At 43.5% G+C, this 17,444-nt stretch overlaps 1 protein-coding gene across 2 annotated transcripts in view; it reads left to right on the top strand.

Annotated features, from left to right (window-relative positions):
• Positions 1–17,444, top strand: part of mettl15 (methyltransferase like 15) — an 80,397-nt gene that overhangs the window by 1,865 nt on the left and 61,088 nt on the right. The window contains exon 2 of one of the 2 annotated variants that reach the window (XM_052063244.1): positions 498–710. In XM_052063244.1, coding sequence (XP_051919204.1) covers positions 510–710 — 201 coding nt within the window. In that variant the 5' untranslated portion in view covers positions 498–509. Of the gene's footprint in view, positions 1–497; positions 711–17,444 lie in introns of those variants that run through there. The other variant, XM_052063245.1, reaches the window with a different exon arrangement.

The following is a 17,444-nucleotide window of genomic DNA, read 5'->3' as shown; positions in this document are numbered from 1 at the left end:
TTCTTCTCATCACAATCTGACAAAATAAAACACAACAACAACAAAAAAAAGCAAGAATCTTGAGAGCAATTGGCGACGGCTGCTTACTCAGGCGCCATCTTGGCCTATATCTAAATCACACACGACTGTTGTGATTTTGCCACAGTTTATTGATCCGGGCAAAAAAATTATTATGATTAATATTTATATGCATGTACCCCTTGCGATGTGATTATGTACCCTGAGGGGTACGCGTACCCCTGCTTGGGAAACACTGTCGTATTGGATATCCATTTCATACCAGAAATATTAAAGCAACATGGTTTAAGCTTGTCCACCTAATATGGAAGATTGCAGTCCAACATATCACCCCTGAGTTTGATTTTTTTCTTTTTTTGGGGGTGATGTACTCATAGTTAGCATACTTACCATTCCAAAACTAAAAATTGGTTAATGTCCTGCGATAAATTATATATTGCATAACCTGTGACTCATCATTGCTGTTGCCTTCTCCTCAGGTCAAATTAAGGATGGTGATTTTCCGTGTGCCCACTCCCTCCTGCCAACTGTTTCAGAAAACAGCGTGGATAATGCAGAAATTATGGAATTTCAATTTGCACTCTCAGACAGCTGGCCTTTGTGCCTTTTCGGGTGTTTCAACTGAAAAGCCTCCTCACATGCCTGTGATGCTTGAAGAGGTGCTTCAACACTTGAACATTCACCCAGGTCAAGTAAGTTTTTTATTTTTTATGATTTGTCACCCAGTCTTGTGCTCCATTGCATTTTTCAAATTATGATGGAGCTAGCCTGTAGATGCTGAATAGCGCAAATGAATTGGTTTCTCTGAACACATACACACATCCCAGAAAAGCTGGCAAACATCACTGCTTCTGAGACAGTGAGGTTATATCCTAAAGTGTGGATCACCGATGCAGCTCAACGATAAAATATCGTGTTTCCTTTGCTTCTCATTTGAGGAGAAGTGTAACACCAAGAGCTGTTTTAAAAAATGTCGCAAAACTCTAAGACTCGCAATCGACATTAAAACTGAGAGAAAAAAAACGTGCTGTGATATTGCAATTGTTTTTTTTTTTAAACTGTATTCTAGACTTGTGCTACTTATGTATAGGCTACACACAAATACAGTCAGTAGTTAAGTCACTACTTCTATTATGATTGATGGTCTCAGATTTATTTATCATTTTAAGTAGCTTTTTTTCATGCCGCACAATCAAGCTTTCCACAGAATCAGGGTTCAGTGTAGAATCAATCCCTTTTCTTTGCAGATTCTTGAGGGGGGGGACTACATACTGTCATAAATAACCTTGCTGTTGACCAGTCCTGGGTGTACCCCTGTCGCTCACCCAAAGAAAGCTGGGATAGACTCCATATCACCCTGATTATTGTGGCCTCAGTGAAGATGCAGGGCCTGAAGCAATTGTGAAGTCCAACCCATGTAACAGATTGCTAACACCAGCTGCTCGTGCTTGGTGCCACCTAGCTAATTGCCAACTGTCGGCTCTAACAGTGGTTTATTGTAACTGTACTGTAATTTTTCAGGTCAGTCCTTGTTAACTTTTTTTTTACGTGCGGGAGCGTATAAAGTAGTTTTATTGTTTTGATGTTACAGGGATTAACATTAGTAGAGCAGTTAAGATGACCAAAATCTTACTTACTGTAAAACCTCACCTCTACAGTTTATAAATGTTTTATGATGGCCATAGTTTGATCTGCCAGGGGCCTTTGGACTGCGACTGATTCTCAGTAGGATGCGGCGCATCACAGCATCACAGGGCTGGAAAAAAAAATATCGACCAAGTCGGTTGTGTCCATCACAAAAATTGGTCAAAACAAAAATACATGTTTCGAAACATGTTTTTAATAAAAAAAATAAAATAATGCGCCACCCGGAACCAATGTTTAGCCTCATTCATGTTCCGGCACGGTCAGTTGTTGCTGATGGACGCATGCTTCTCGCCGCACACCTACAATGCTATGTTGTCAAGGTTTTGTGCTCCATGGGTCATTCCATGCCAAATCACTCCAAAAAAATCTGAAAATTAATCTAGGCGGATTTTGATTTTAATTAAACTTGATGCCCCTTTTTGCCCAAAAATGTCAAAATTAGTCAGGCCACAGCTCCTTCCACTGAACGGTTGTGAAGCCTCTCGAGTTCACTTATCAGAGCATAGTTTACTGCCTTTGTCTCATTGCAAAAGCGCTGAGCTGTGAGTAAAAAGTGACATGATGATTGTGAGAAAATGTGAACGAAAACTAAAGAGCAGGCCAGCGGTTCAGTCGCAGCTGGATCTTTTATTGTATTACAGCAAATTAGATTATGTATGGCACTGGTGTCAAAGTCAAGGCCCAGGGGCCAGTTCCGGCCCGCCAGGTCATTTTGTATGGCCCGCAAAAGCAAATCATGTGTGTCAACTAGCTAAAATCTGTTCCGAAATGTCAAATCGTCATGTGTAATCAATAACGTTGAGATTTTGCTACCCTGTTTACACTTACTCGAACAATAATTTGAACAAACTTTTATAATCGACTTGACTGATTTCAAAGGTAGTAGTTTATTAATTTGTTGTGTACAAGCAATCATTTTTGTGGTTTCACTGTCATAACGGCCCTCCGCGACTAGAATGAATTTGACACCCTTGATGTATGGTGTTTATGGTGTCCTGCGATTGGCTGGCAACCAGCTTAGGGTGTCCCCCGCCTACTGCCCGAAGGTAGCTGGGATTGGCTCCAGCACCCCCCGCGACCCTCGTGAGGATAAAGCGGATCAGAAAATGCATGAATGGATGTTGCTCGTGGTAAACGCCATGTTCTGAGTAATTCCATTTCCGAGTTTTGGGATCTGCAAAACACAGTGGCTGTTTGTGATTTATAACAAAAGGTGAGACAAACAATTAAGGTCAGAAGTCATATCCTTGAGAGATGTTGCATGTTTTTTTTTTTTAAGTCCTTGTATCCACATACAAGGATACAAGGACATCCAGGGCGGCCCGGCAGTCCAGTGGTTAGCACGTCGGCTTCACAGTGCAGAGGTACCAGGTTCGATTCCAGCTCCGGCCTCCCTGTGTGGAGTTTGCATGTTCTCCCCGGGCTTACGTGGCTTTTCTACGGGTGCCCCGGTTTCCTCCCACATTTCAAAAACATGCGTGGCAGGCTGATTGGACGCTCTAAATTGTCCCAAGGTGTGAGTATGGGTGTGGATGGTTGTTCGTCTCTGTGTGCCCTGCGATTGGCTGGCAACTGATTCAGGGTGTCCCCCGCCTACTGCCAAAGACGGCTGGGATAGGCTCCAGCATACCCCACGACCCTAGTGAGGATCAAGCGGTTCGGAAAATGGATGGATGGATGTATCCACAGAGCTATGGGAGCAGACTAGGGCTTGCCCCCGCGAGAGAGAACAACAGCATACAATGGTTTATATGAAAACAAATACCAAAATACTGTTTACTTTTAAGTGAGAATAGTATTAGCATACACCAACCTTGGCCAACTGAAGTGCCATTTGTAGATGTAAGTCTATCACTGTCAAACCATAAAACTGGGCAGTGTGTGTATGTGCGGGAGTGAGTGTGTGCGCAAGGTGGCGATTACTGGGATTATCGATGGAATAATCCTAAAATGATCAGATTAATTTGTGACTGCCTTACTAAAAGTACAATAATAATCGTGATAAAACTGACCATTCATTTATTTCCAGAACTGTTGATGTAAATCAAGTTTTGTAACTTATGCTATGGCAGATGATTGCATCTCTCAATATTGTAATATAATGTTTGGTCTGTATCAATTTGTTCTTTTTTTTGTTGTTGTTGAGAGAGAGGGCGATTGATTATATCTTTGCTTTTGTTAAATATATGTATAATTTGCACAGATGGGCATGAGTCAAAAGACTTCTGTTGTGGCAAAACACAGAGGAAGTGCTGCCCCACATCTATATATAGATGTACAGTATATCATGTAAATATAAATCTATGCGTATTTGTACAATGCATGGTCAAGACAGGTGGGGGCCACGGGTCATTGAGTTAGTCAGGAATTGCACCACTGTAATTCTTTTGGCACGACACAGGGTGCTGCATCGCTCCTGCCTGAACTTTAGCACCTCTAAACTCCTCCGCTGCCCGCCCATTTGCCAACTGTCCAAAGACAGTTTGCCAATCAGATGTTATTAAAACAGTCTGATGGATTTTGTTTTGCTGTACAGTACATGCTGTACACCATGCTCATTTGATACATTCAGAATTACTGCTTCAACACAGATGTGTGCTCATTCATTCATTCATTCATTCATTCATTCATTCATTCATTCATTCATTCATTCATCATACTCATGTTCCATAAATGATGATGGGGGCTGCAATGTTACATTAAAATGGCTAAAGTGTAAAGCCGTAAAACTCTGCTAGTGTCAATTGAAGAGAGAATGAGATGAGAAATCTGAATTTGAACATAACTGTTAGAAGCAGCTGTGATTAAATTATAGTCTCAATTACTCCTGTAGTAAACCATTCATCGTTATCAGATAGATGCCACTAGATATCAGTGTGGACAATGAGAATAATAGCCTGAGTGGCTGTGGAAAAAGAGTCTCTTATATAAAATTACTCATCAGCCAAAGTATGGTAAACTGCTGTTTAATCAAACCATAGATCACACATGTCAAACTCAAGGCCCAGGGGCCACATTCGGCCAACCACGTCGTTTTATGTGGCCTGCGAAAGTAAATCATGCCTGTCAACTTCAATGATCCTTGCTAAAATCTGTACCGAAATGTCATGTGCAATAACGTTAATTTTTGTGACCCTGTTCACACTCACTTGAACAAGAATTGAACAAACAAATTGAACAAACTAGTAATCCATCAATTTGTTGTGTACAAGTAATTACATGATTTGATGAAATATACAAAACTAAACATTTATTCGGTTCCACTGTCCCTCCAAGGGAAGACGTAACTCCAAAGTGGCCCGTGACAAAAATGAGTTTGACACCCCTGCCATAGATTGTATAACAGTTAGCTATTTCTGCTGCCTTGATTGCGACACGTTTTTTACTTCGTAAATAATTTTCATCAAGAGCTGTTTTGTATATACACATTTTCAAATTTACCCATTATACTGTACATTATGCAACTGATTGGATTGCTATCCACCACCTTTTCTTTACCAAAATAGATTTAACCTCAACAAAGGGCTCCCATTTGTTGCTCCAGAATACTAGGGGTATGCATCAGTTCACAAAAGACGATTGAATATGGTTTTCGATTCATGGACGATTCAATTTTAAAGTGGACAGATTTTATTCGGTTCGACTCAGTGGGATTACCATTCGGAATGTGGCTCAGTTCAAGAGTGTGTGATGCAATGACTTTTTTGTTGTCATTTCACATACATTTGAATGGACTGTCATGTGCTATGCCTGTCCTGATATATTTTGAAGTAGAACGATTCAATTCGATGCACTCGCAACACATTTGTGGAAAAAGTTTTGAGATGATTTATCTTGGTCTCATTTTCATATCACAAAAACCTGGCATTTAAACAGGACTAATTGACCTATTGTATCCACTGCACGCACATGATGAATTGTTGGTATAGTGCCCTTCTTTTTAAGAAAGAGAAAAAAAATGAATAACCTTAAACTGAGACTGGAATGTGTCAAAATGCATGTTGACCTTTCTGGTAAATCACATCAGCTCTATGACTACCGATGCAAAAACAGTCACACAAGGAAAAGAACACTGTGGCTTGGAGGAAACCCGGTATGTTCAAGCGCCACTTTGCTGCATCAAGCACAGATTGAATCTGTCAATCAAGTTAAATATAGCGAAATGTGCTGCCAATGTCCGAAAGCTTGGTGCCAGTCACAGGCCACAAGTTGTCCAACAGGATAATCACCTAAATCACACAGCTAAAACACTAAACAAGGCTAAGAACAAAACTTTGGTGTGTGTGTGTGTGTATATATTAAGGGTGTGGAAAATAATCGATATTAATCAATACATCGATGCGCACGTCCGCGATCCGAGTGCATCGGCTCATTCACTGGGTACGACGCGATTGACGGGTGAAATCGCGATTCATCACGATGCATTGATGGGTATCGGTGAAATCGCGATTCATCACGATGCATTGATGGGTATCGGTAAAATCCGATTCAATCGCGTTTTATTCATGTTAAACGTCATATATCTGCCCTTTCCTAGGCGCAATGAATGCACCATCATTGCTTTGCGTTTTGTGTTGAATACGGACGGTAGCCTTGCGTCACATACAGTCCAGTACACAACGAGCGAAACATTATGGAAGTTAGCGCACGCAGCAGCAAGGAAACTACTATATTTAATGCAGCCGCAACATTCAAATCTTATGTTTGGAAATACTACGGCTTCGAAAAGAAAGACGGAAAGCTTGATAAAACCTCCGTAATTTGCAAGGAATGTCGCACTAAGAAGCCATACAACGGCAGCACCACAAATATGCAGACCCACTTAAACCGATGGCACCAGATCACCGACAAGTTTCCCTCCCGCTTCCCCGCCCAGTTCCTCGTCAGACACCGGAGAAACTCTTGGTAAACCAGGTCAGGATCAGAAAAAAATTGCCTCTTATTTTGGGAGTGACTGTAACTGCAACTCACTGTGACTGCGCAATGGCTATAACTAAGGTCGCTGCTTATTTCATATGCAAAGACCTCCAGCCTTAGCGTGGTGGACAACGAGGGTTTCAGACAGCTCGTGCACGTTTTGGAACCCAGGTATAAAATGCCAGACAGGTCTGTGTTCACTTACAAACATATTCCCGATGTGTACAACAAAGTGAGAAGTGAGATTACTGTGTCGCTGAACAGTGCGCAAAGAGTTGCACTTACAGTGGATGGGTGGACATCTTGCACTATAGATTCATATATATATATATATATATATATATATATATATATATGAATATTTCATATAAGACACTCAGTGAGAGTCTGTTTGTGTTTACACTATAGCAACAGCTGTGAGTCTCAGGTGCCAAATTGTTTACATTTTCTTTGCACAAAACCCAATTGTGAAAGGGCTTAAATAAGTTGTTTTACAAGTTCTACTCTTTATAAGGAATAAAGTGGTATCCTTTTTGTAATACCATACTGAATTCCATCTTTTTAAAAGCTTTTTTTCTTTGCTTATTTGCATCATGTTTAATTGCACAATATCGCAACAAATTGCATTGTATCGTATCGGATCGCATTGATTTGAACTTAATGTGTATCGAATCGTATCGCATCGTGACGACGGTGAAACGTATCGCATCGTATCGCCAGAAAATTCCATGTATCGTTTAAGTATCGCATCGCTGGCAGTGGATCGTGATGTGTATCGAATCGTCCTCAGTGCTGAGATTCACATCCCTAGTATATATATATATATATATATATATATATATATATATATATATATATATATATATATATTAAAAAAAAATTTAATTCATCCTCTTCGAGCTCTGATTCAAATCCAGTCATGCAGTCTATAATCTCATTTTCGTTCAACGTCATCAAAAGCTGCGCATCATTGTCTCAAATACCGGGAGACATGTACATACAATAATGTATGGCTGTGAAGGTTTGTTTTTTTAGCATTAAATTGTTATAGATTTGGAAAAGCTTCAAACAATGTCAGCATGCCCTACTGTTGAGTGCAGGACTATTCGAATCAGAATACAAAGCAGTTAAATTTTTTTCTTAATTGCAAGAGGAAACAGGCCATTTCAAAAACACTGGAGGAACCTGTGTTTTTAAATTATTAAAGTTAGTTATTAAACATGCAGATTGGAGCGAAGACATAATCAGGATTGTCTGCATTTGTTGGGTGCTCATTTCATATGTGCTAAGTTATCGTGGCCGTTTGGTTTACCGTAACATCTACTGTAGGTCTTGATATGTCGAGTAATTAGTCACCAATTGTGGAATAATGGTAAAGTGTTTGCTACAAGTGGTAGCTAGTAACTAGTAGCTAACTCATTCAGCGATGAGCTTTGGTGCACAGTTGCTACATATTACTCAAGCCTTTAATTAGGGTACTTAATATTATTTTTGTGATGTTTACATTGTGTCGTGTTCCTCTGGGCATCTTCGAAAACTTCAGCAAATTAAAGTTAGACCTTCAATGCCAACCAATGTCCAACCGAGATCGTCTCAACAATTTGATGCGATTCTCAGTTCCCTTTTGTATAATATAACAAGCAAGAAAAGAAGCTAGGTAGTTAATGGCTGTCTCACAAAAGAGGCAGCAATTGCCTGCTGTGTTGGGACACAGTGCTTTTGTCATAAATAACAGTGCATGGCTTCCTCAGTCTGCCTGACCCAGGTAAATTCATTTCGCCACTGCTTGTCAAAGCAATTGCCATTTTTGTGTGTGTTTTTGAGACGATATGGAAAGAGGAGTAAAAAAAATGTTTTAACCATTTACATATTGGGTTTTTGTTGTTCTGCTTCTGATTGGAAACACTCGCCGAGGTGCGGTCACGTTTTACAAATGTGACGGCTTTTCCCTTCCGTATCTGCAAAGCTAAAAATCCGAAATGTTACTTTGACATGAAGGAAACGTTTATTTGACAGTCGGCTTAAGATAAATTTAATTGTAAGTTTTCCAGGTCACTCCGAGCGCAAATGGTCTAATTTATTAAATTTTTGGTTGAGCTAACGCCAATTCATTCACTTATGTATTATTATGACTCTCAGGTGGGCTCTCCTATCTCTGTGGTTGAAGTCACCGATGTGGTTAAAAAGCTCCTCGGTGGCAAGGCCCCAGGGGTGGATGAGATCCGCCCGGAGTTCCTCAAGGCTCTGCATGTTGTGGGGCTGTCCTGGTTGACACGCCTCTGCAACATCGCGTGGACAACAGGGAGAGTGCCTCTGGATTGGCAGACCGGGGTGGTACTCCCTCTTTTTAAAAAGGGGGACCGGAGGGTGTGTTCCAACTACAGAGGGATCACACTCCTCAGCCTCCCTGGTAAGGTCTATTCAGGGGTGCTGGAGAGGAGGGTCCGTCAGGAAGTCGAGCCTCAGATTGAGGAGGAGCAGTGTGGTTTTCGTCCCGGCCGTGGAACAGTGGACCAGCTCTACACCCTTAGCAGGGTCCTTGAGGGTATGTGGGAATTCGCCCAACCAGTCTACATGTGTTTTGTGGACTTGGAGAAGGCGTTTGACCGTGTCCCTCGGGGAGTTCTGTGGGGGGTGCTTCGTGGGTATGGGGTACCGAACCCCCTGATACGGGCTGTTCGGTCACTATACCACCGATGTCAGAGTTTGGTTCCCATTGCCGGCAGTAAGTCGGAATCGTTTCCAGTGGAGGTAGGACTCCGCCAAGGCTGCCCTTTGTCGCCGATTCTGTTCATAACCTTTATGGACAGAATTTCTAGGCGCAGCCGAAGCGTTGAGGGGGTCCGTTTTGGGGGCCTCAGTATTGCATCCCTGCTTTTTGCAGATGATGTGGTGCTGTTGGCTCCTTCAAACGGGGCTCTCCAACTCTCACTGGAGCGTTTCGCAGCCGAGTGTGAAGCGGTTGGGATGAAAATCAGCACCTCCAAATCTGAAACCATGGTCCTCAGTCGGAAAAGTGTAGAGTGCCCCCTCCGGGTCGGGGAGGAGATCTTACCCCAAGTGGAGGAGTTCAAGTATCTTGGGGTCTTGTTCACGAGTGGGGGTAGGAGGGAGCGGGAGATCGACAGGCGGATCGGTGCAGCGTCTGCTGTGATGCGGACGTTGTATCGGTCTGTCGTGGTGAAGAAGGAGCTGAGCCAAAAGGCGAAGCTCTCAATTTACCGGTCGATCTACGTCCCAACCCTCACCTATGGTCACGAGCTATGGGTCGTGACCGAAAGAACGAGATCCTGGATACAAGCGGCTGAAATTAGTTTTCTCCGCAGGGTGTCCGGGCTCTCCCTTAGAGATAAGGTGAGAAGCTCGGTCATCCGGGAGGGGCTCAGAGTCGAGCCGCTTCTCCTCCACATCGAGAGGAGCCAGATGAGGTGGCTTGGGCATCTGATTCGGATGCCTCCTGAGCGCCTCCCCGGTGAGGTGTTCCGGTCATGTCCCTCCGGGAGGAGACCCCGAGGAAGACCCAGGACACGCTGGAGAGACTATGTCACCCAGCTTGCCTGGGAACGACTCGGGATCCCCCGGGGAGAGCTGGAAGAAGTACCTAGGGAGAGGGAAGTCTGGGCTTCCCTGCTAAAGCTGTTGCCCCCGCGACCCGGCCCCGGATAAGCGGTAGATGATGGATGGATGGATGGATGGATGGATGTATTATCAAATATTAAAAGTAAATTAAGATACAGGTAGGAATTATAACATCTGTAGGCCTTTGCTATTTATTTGGATAATGGGATGAAATGTGTCAATAATTTCTTTCATATCACCCAGGTGTCTCATGCTATACTTGTCATGATGCTGTTTTTGGTCTGGCCAACAGGTGGCATGAGCGGACTTAGGTACGCACCTGCTGCCAATCTGTAATTTGTAAACTCTGTATTTAAGGTCTCTTCTGCTATGCACCTGTGTCGGAGTATTGTTTCTGGTATTGCTATTCTCACTGCTCATGGACTATTTGGCTATTGACCTCGTCGTGTTTCGTGTTTTGCACTCTTGGTACCCCTGCTTTTTGTCAGTAAGATTTTGGTTTTGTGATTTGGCTTTTCGCTCGTGTGTATTTTTGATACATTGTTTTAGTTTGAATTGGCGGTCTTTAATTTTCTCCCTTGCCTTTTGTGCAAGCGCTTTTTGTTATTCGTTTATGTTCTCTCTGGTCCTTGTTTTGACCAGCGCTTTATGTTTCCTCTTTGTCGGTGCGATTTTTGTTACGGAGACCCTGTTTACTTCTACGTTTTTGGGATCCAGACTTAACTCGGCTTGTCCGAGTCGTGACAGAATACTCCGACCATTATGGACCCCGCAGACCTAAATAAGATCCTGACCGCCTTGACCAGCCAGGGGCAACTAGTGGGCCAGCAGAGGCAAGAGCTCGCGGAGCTCCGGGAGACCGTCACCGTCCTTGCTCAGCGACTTGACGTCCTGAGTTCCAGGATGGAACAATCTGGCAACAGAGCAACGCCACCCTCTGGAGCAACTCAGGCTATTCCCGCACCACTACCCCCGATTATAGCACGGGAACCTAATTTTCCTCATCCCGCACGTTATGGTGGCGAACCAGGGCTATGTACCCAATTTCTGCACCAATGCTCGCTCATATTTGATCAGCAGCCTTTAGCCTATGAGAGTGACTCTACCAAGGTAGCGTTTGTTATGAGCCTGTTGACTGGTCCAGCGGCGTCATGTGGGCAGTGAAGGTGAGCAATACTAAACCTATGCTTCGATTTTCCTTCCCGGATTTTGTCGCTGAGTTTCGTCGTGTGTTCCACCATCCGGTGATGGAGCAAGGGAAACAATCCGTTGCCGAATACTCTATTTCTTTTCGGATCTTGGCCGCCCAGAGTGGTTACGGTGACCGCGCACTTTGTGGCTTGTTTCGGCCTGGGCTAAAGACGTCCGTGAAGGATGAACTGGCAACCCGTGATGACTGCGCCAATGTGTTGGACCTTATTAGCCTGGCCCTCGTTGTGGACAACCGCTTGCGGGAACGCGAGCGGGAACGTGGAGAAGCACGGGAGGACGCCCGTTCCCTGCCTTGTCGTGCTGGTGGTCGGCCGTCTTTCCACGAGTCCTGGCGTCCATCCAGACCAGAGCAGCCCTCCGGTACCCGGACTGCCAATGCTGAGGAGGAGCCAATGCAGCTGGGAGGTGGATGTGTGGGACTGGAGGAGAGATGGCGCCGGATTCGGGAACAATCCTGCTACTACTGCGGCCAACAAGGACATCGAGTGGCCGACTGTCCCGTGACTCCGACCCACCTTGCGACACGCACTGACCAATGTAAGTTTGCATCCCGCACCGTCTCGCTAGAGCCGAGCAGGGAGGAGTCCGGTTGGGGACTTCAGAAGAGACTGGAATTAGACGGTACTATTTACGGTCCTTCACGCGCTCTTCCTATTCGGGCACTGGTGGACTCGGGGGCGGATGATTGCTTTTTAGACCCTATGTTGGCGAACGAACTGGGTTGTCAGGTGGAGGAGTTAACGGACGTTAAAAGGGTTTACGATTTGGACGGACGACTTTTGGCGGAGGTGAAAAGAAACACCCCTCTTCCGAGCTTGCGTCTTTATCAGGTTTCTCACGCGGAACGAGAGGCGTTAAGGGAATATATTGACAACTCACTCGTGGCTGGCCTTATCAGGCCCTCTCGCTCCCCTTTGGGGGCGTTTTTTTTTTTTAATTGAAAAGAAGGACAAGTCGTTGTGCCCTTGTGTCGACTATCTGGGTTTAAATGAGATAACCATCAAGAATAAATATCCCCTACCATTATTGGAACCGGCGTTCGCCACTCTCCAATCCGTCGCTGTTTTCTCCAAATTAGATCTGCGCAGTGCTTACCATCTGGTCCGGTTTTGGGGGGCGATGAATGGAAGACGGCATTCAAGACCCCTCTAGGACATTTTGAATACTACATGGTCATGCCATTCGGGTTAACCAACGCACCGGCCATATTCCAGAGCCTTATCAATGATGTGTTGAGAGACTTTTTGAATGTCTTTTGTTTTGTGCATTTGGATGACATTTTGATCTTTTTCACGTACCCTTCATGAGCACCGTCACTATGTCCGACTTGTGCTACAACGCGTCTTGGAGAACCGACTATATGTCAAGGCTGAGAAATGCGAGTTTCATGTCAAGTCCATCTCATTTTTGGGTTTTGTGATTGAGAAGGGGCAGCTGAGAGCGTACTCTGCCAAGATTAAAGCGGTGGTGGAGTGGCCTACACCTACCACTAGGAAACAGTTGCAACGGTTCTTGGGTTTTGCCAATTTTTACCGCCGGTTTATCCGGAATTATAGCCAGAGAGTCCTACCTCTGACCCAGTTGACCTCTATCAAGGTTCCATTCAGATGGGACACAGACGCAGACAATGCATTTTTGGGACTGAAGAAGGTCTTCACTAACCCCCCGGTTTTGCAACATCCTAACCCAGCTTTTCCTTTTATTGTAGAGCTGGACGCTTCAGATTCAGGTGTGGGGGCGGTACTGTCGCAGAGATCCCCAGTTGACCAGAGACTCCACCCTTGCGCCTTCTTCTCACGCCGTCTCAGTCCAGCCAAAGCCAACTATGATGTGGGGAACCGGGAACTGCTAGCTGTCGTTATGGCTCTGCAGGAGTGGCGACACTGGCTCGAGGGGACTAAGGAGCCGTTTACTGTGTACACCGACCACAAGAATCTCGCATACATTCGATCAGCCAAAAGACTCAACTCACGTCTAGCCCGGTGGGCGCTTCTTCTAACACGGTTCAACTTTACTCTCACTTATCGTCCGGGTTCCAAAAATATACGTCCTGATGCTCTCTCCCGGATTCATGACCCCGCGGAAAGAAGCAACGAGCCGCAGCACATTCTTCCCGCCCATCGTATTTTGGGGGCTCTACAATGGGAGATCAAACGGAGGGTCCGGGAAGCCCCGAGCGGAACCCCAGTCCCGTGACAATACTGAATTGCAGTGATGGAATCAGAATGTAAAATCATCCTCTCTGTCAGCTCTGAGGATGAAATAAACTTTACACCATAACTGCACAAGGGATAGGAGTCCCCTCTAGAGTCTATCTTGTTCAAACATTGTTGTTTTTATTTTGTTCATTTTTTTTTTGTGCTTAAAGTGTCATACTTAAAATGTCATGTTGTTTCATACTTTTAAGTGTTCCTCATCCATTGCTCGTATTTTGAATGAACATACGGTATGTGTATGTTCATTGCACTTGAGCAGGTTGGTTCACAGAAATAAATGCACAACAATTGCCCTAGAAAATGTTTTCGTTCTTGTATTCTATTTTTGAATTGTGGTAACAGTGGAAAGAATGCAATCATTAGATTGCATTCTTTCCACTGTTACCACTTTATCTGTGTGTAATGCATTATCCTTAGTAGATCAGAAAGTCTTTGTTATTGGGTTGACATTGTCTATTTTTAACTAAAACTGACTAAAACCACGCAAAAACATTTTTGCGTATTTGTCGACTAAATCTAGACTAAAACTATATGAATGACTAAAAGTGTTTTTGCCCAACAAACTAAGACTAAATTGAAAATGGCTGCCAAAACCAACACTGCAACAAAGCATCGAAGGGATTCAAACAAGCCCCAAAAAATCCTGCTTAAATGTATCTAACCTTAAAATTTCAACACATTATTGTCTAAAAAAAAAACACCCAGACTTTCAAACAAAATGGGCAGTTTCACTGCATGTCTTCCGCAGAACAAGGAAATAGGTGGAGTTTTCCGAAACTTCTCAGACATTTTGAACGCGACAATGGATTTGTTCTAAAACTCTTTTCACCACTTTAAATGTGCTAATTTTACATAAAAATAACGGATGGAGTGGGACCAAGAGTATTCTTTTGTGGGCAAAAATGAATTTGAACATATTTGGAAATATATTTTGTTCGTTTTGCACATAAGCTTTGGGCCACACAGCGGTGATGTGCTGTTTATTCATCGTCCAATCACAAACGATGTGCAGCATTTGTATATGCACTAGTCCACCTTCTGTCTATCCTTCACCTGAGTAGAGTGTGAGTGTGATGGAGAGATTGACAGAAAAAAGAATGGATGAAGACACCAGGACTATTCGCAGACACAATGAGAAAACTGCTACCTGTACTTTTACGATACTGAGTTTGAAAACCATACCACTTTGCAAATGCTTTACCTATTTTCTTTTTCACACTCCTTTTTGGATGCCCGAAGTATTGAAAGAAGAGGCTTCTAAATAATTGATTCTTGAAATTCAACACTCCGGCCAGGGATACTAGGGCTGACTGACAGACAGATATTAGGTCTTGGTCTCATAAAGTTACAAGTTTAGTCTGAGGTTATCAGTGGTCAGAGAAGTCCCTCTCCTCCCTTGCCTCATTACTGTCATGAGTAGAACATGTCATTGTGGGATAGTTGGTTGTGGTGTGCTCCGGATACATTTTAGTACTTCATTATACAAAATGTTTCCCCGAGTCTACAGCAGGCCAGGTTGTTCAGTCTTCCTGAGCAGACAAGTCCTTTGCGGGCACTTTGTCCTGCAGTGTTGTTTTAGTCCTTTCATTTACACATTCTTTAGATTGATGTTGATTTAACAGTAGTGAAACAAATACAGGAGGCTTCCACTTATCTAAGCAGGTGGTTTTCATCACATTCTTGGGTTGTATAAACATCTATCCCACCCCTTAAGATATATTTTCTCACTTTTCTGGTTTTGTGAAGTGTTCATCGTCGGGCTTTTAGACTGTAACGATGGCATGCTTTGCAGCGCTCTTTGTAAATATTGTAGTTGTCTTGAACCAAGCTCGATGTTGCTCTTTGTTTGCGTTTGTTTCTGTCGCTTTCTTAGTGAATGTGGCTGCGATGTCTTCAAAGGTGACAGAAGAAAGGATGTTTTCAGATGAAAGGGCAAGGGAGACATTTAAGCTTAAATGTTGATTCGAGTGAGGCGTGTGTTGAGTGACTGTGCATGAGTTGTGGGCAATGGCAACAATTGAATGAATATGCGTTTTCAAATTGTCTTTATAGATAATGTGAACATAAAACAGGGTGCTTCTGAGCTAGGTAGTAGCAGCAAGTTCCCAGAAGGCTCGCCACCTTATTCCTGCTCACTCTGTTCGAGAATGATGTCAAAATACATTGACGTCACTGATGTCAAGGTACATCTGTGTCAGATCGCACCATCCGTTGGTGATTGAGCCTAAATTGACTTTACAGCAGATGACTAAGGAGGACACTACTGCAGAAATCCCAAACGAAATATTTGATTTTGTGTCAGAAGTAATTAAACAAAATACATTAAATAAAGCATGAAAAATAATTTGTACATCGTAAATTTGACTCAGTAATTGTTTTCCCGAAGTGAAATTGATGATGTGACATCACTTGAAAACAACAATCGCGGGGCTCACTATGGAAAGTGTAACAAGCCAGTCAGAAATCGATTTGGAAGGTCAAACTCACATGAGGGATCCAGGTGTTTAAAGAGTTGGAGGAAAGGGGTGTTGTTCTCAAGATATATGTTGGACCATACATGTACGAGCCAGTTGCTCAGGATGCGGAAAATGTTATGCCCAAATAGCCGGACAAGGAGTGGGAGATGAGACCCATTGAGATTGGAAGAATTGTAAGCTATTTTGACTGCCGTTATTAGCCGAGTGTTATTGTTTGCTTTTCGATTCTGTGCCGCGCTGTAAATTGTGCACGATGGCATTACCCTACTTCGTCCATGTATTCCCTCTAGGACTGAGAGCACAAGCCATCGTGGGTTGGTGTCCTACATTATCATTGCTAAGGTAGTTCTGTTGAGTTGTTGGCCACTCCACATATTATATCCGCAGCATTTTTAATTCTAAACCATTACAGAGGATTCCATCCATGCACTCATATAGTTTGAATGTTTTCATATAGGATTATATCCATGTACACATATAATACTTTGAATCAACAACAGCCAGCATTAGTAATTGAATAGTACACCTCCTTTTTTAGCAAATCCAGTTGAGAAAACAGAGGTTTTCTAAGTGCTTGCAACAAAGAATGTTCGTCGGCACTGGTGTGAAATTTATTTGCTTTGCAAGAATGAAACTGTATGGTTCCAATTTTCTTGTCCATTTACCTATTTTTTTTTTTTTTTGCCACTCAAACAACTGTTTGCCTGCATGTGTGCAGTGCATCGCCACACAGTGCTGAGGTAGTTCGCCGAATAACTTGATTAAAACGGCAAAGAGTAGTTAACGGGGCAATCAACAATGCATTACAATGACTTACTGGCGACTCCGCATACTGTAAATGACTGGCTGGAGTATTTTCGTTGTTAAGGGCATCGCTATGGGTCTAACTATGAACCTGGCTAGGTTGTGTTAAAAAAAAAGAAAAACTAACGAAAGTATACTTGAAACATTTTTACCCCTTAGATTTACTCAAAAGATGGTTGGCCAAATGCACCTTTGTCAGATTGCAGTTATTTCTGTGACCACTGGAGGTTTATCTAATATATACTGTGTGTATATACAGGTATATATACATATATACTCCGTATATATTCATTCATTCATTCATCTTCCTAACCGCTTGATCCTCACTAGGGTCGCGGGGGGTGCTGGAGCCTATCCCAGCTGTCTCCAGGCAGTAGGCGGGGGACATCCTGAATCGGTTGCCAGCCAATCGCAGGGCACACAGAGACGAACAACCATCCACACTCACACTCACACCTAGGGACAATTTAGAGTGTTCAATCAGCCTGCCATGCATATTTTTGGAATGTGGGAGGAAACCGGAGCACCCGGAGAAAACCCACGCAGGCCCGGGGAGAACATGCAAACTCCACAC

The sequence above is a fragment of the Hippocampus zosterae genome, chromosome 4 (genome assembly GCF_025434085.1).
Source record: "Hippocampus zosterae strain Florida chromosome 4, ASM2543408v3, whole genome shotgun sequence".
Classification (NCBI taxonomy): domain Eukaryota; kingdom Metazoa; phylum Chordata; class Actinopteri; order Syngnathiformes; family Syngnathidae; genus Hippocampus; species Hippocampus zosterae.
Note: the sequence above shows the minus strand (reverse complement) of the source record. Positions and strands in the feature narration are given on the sequence as shown.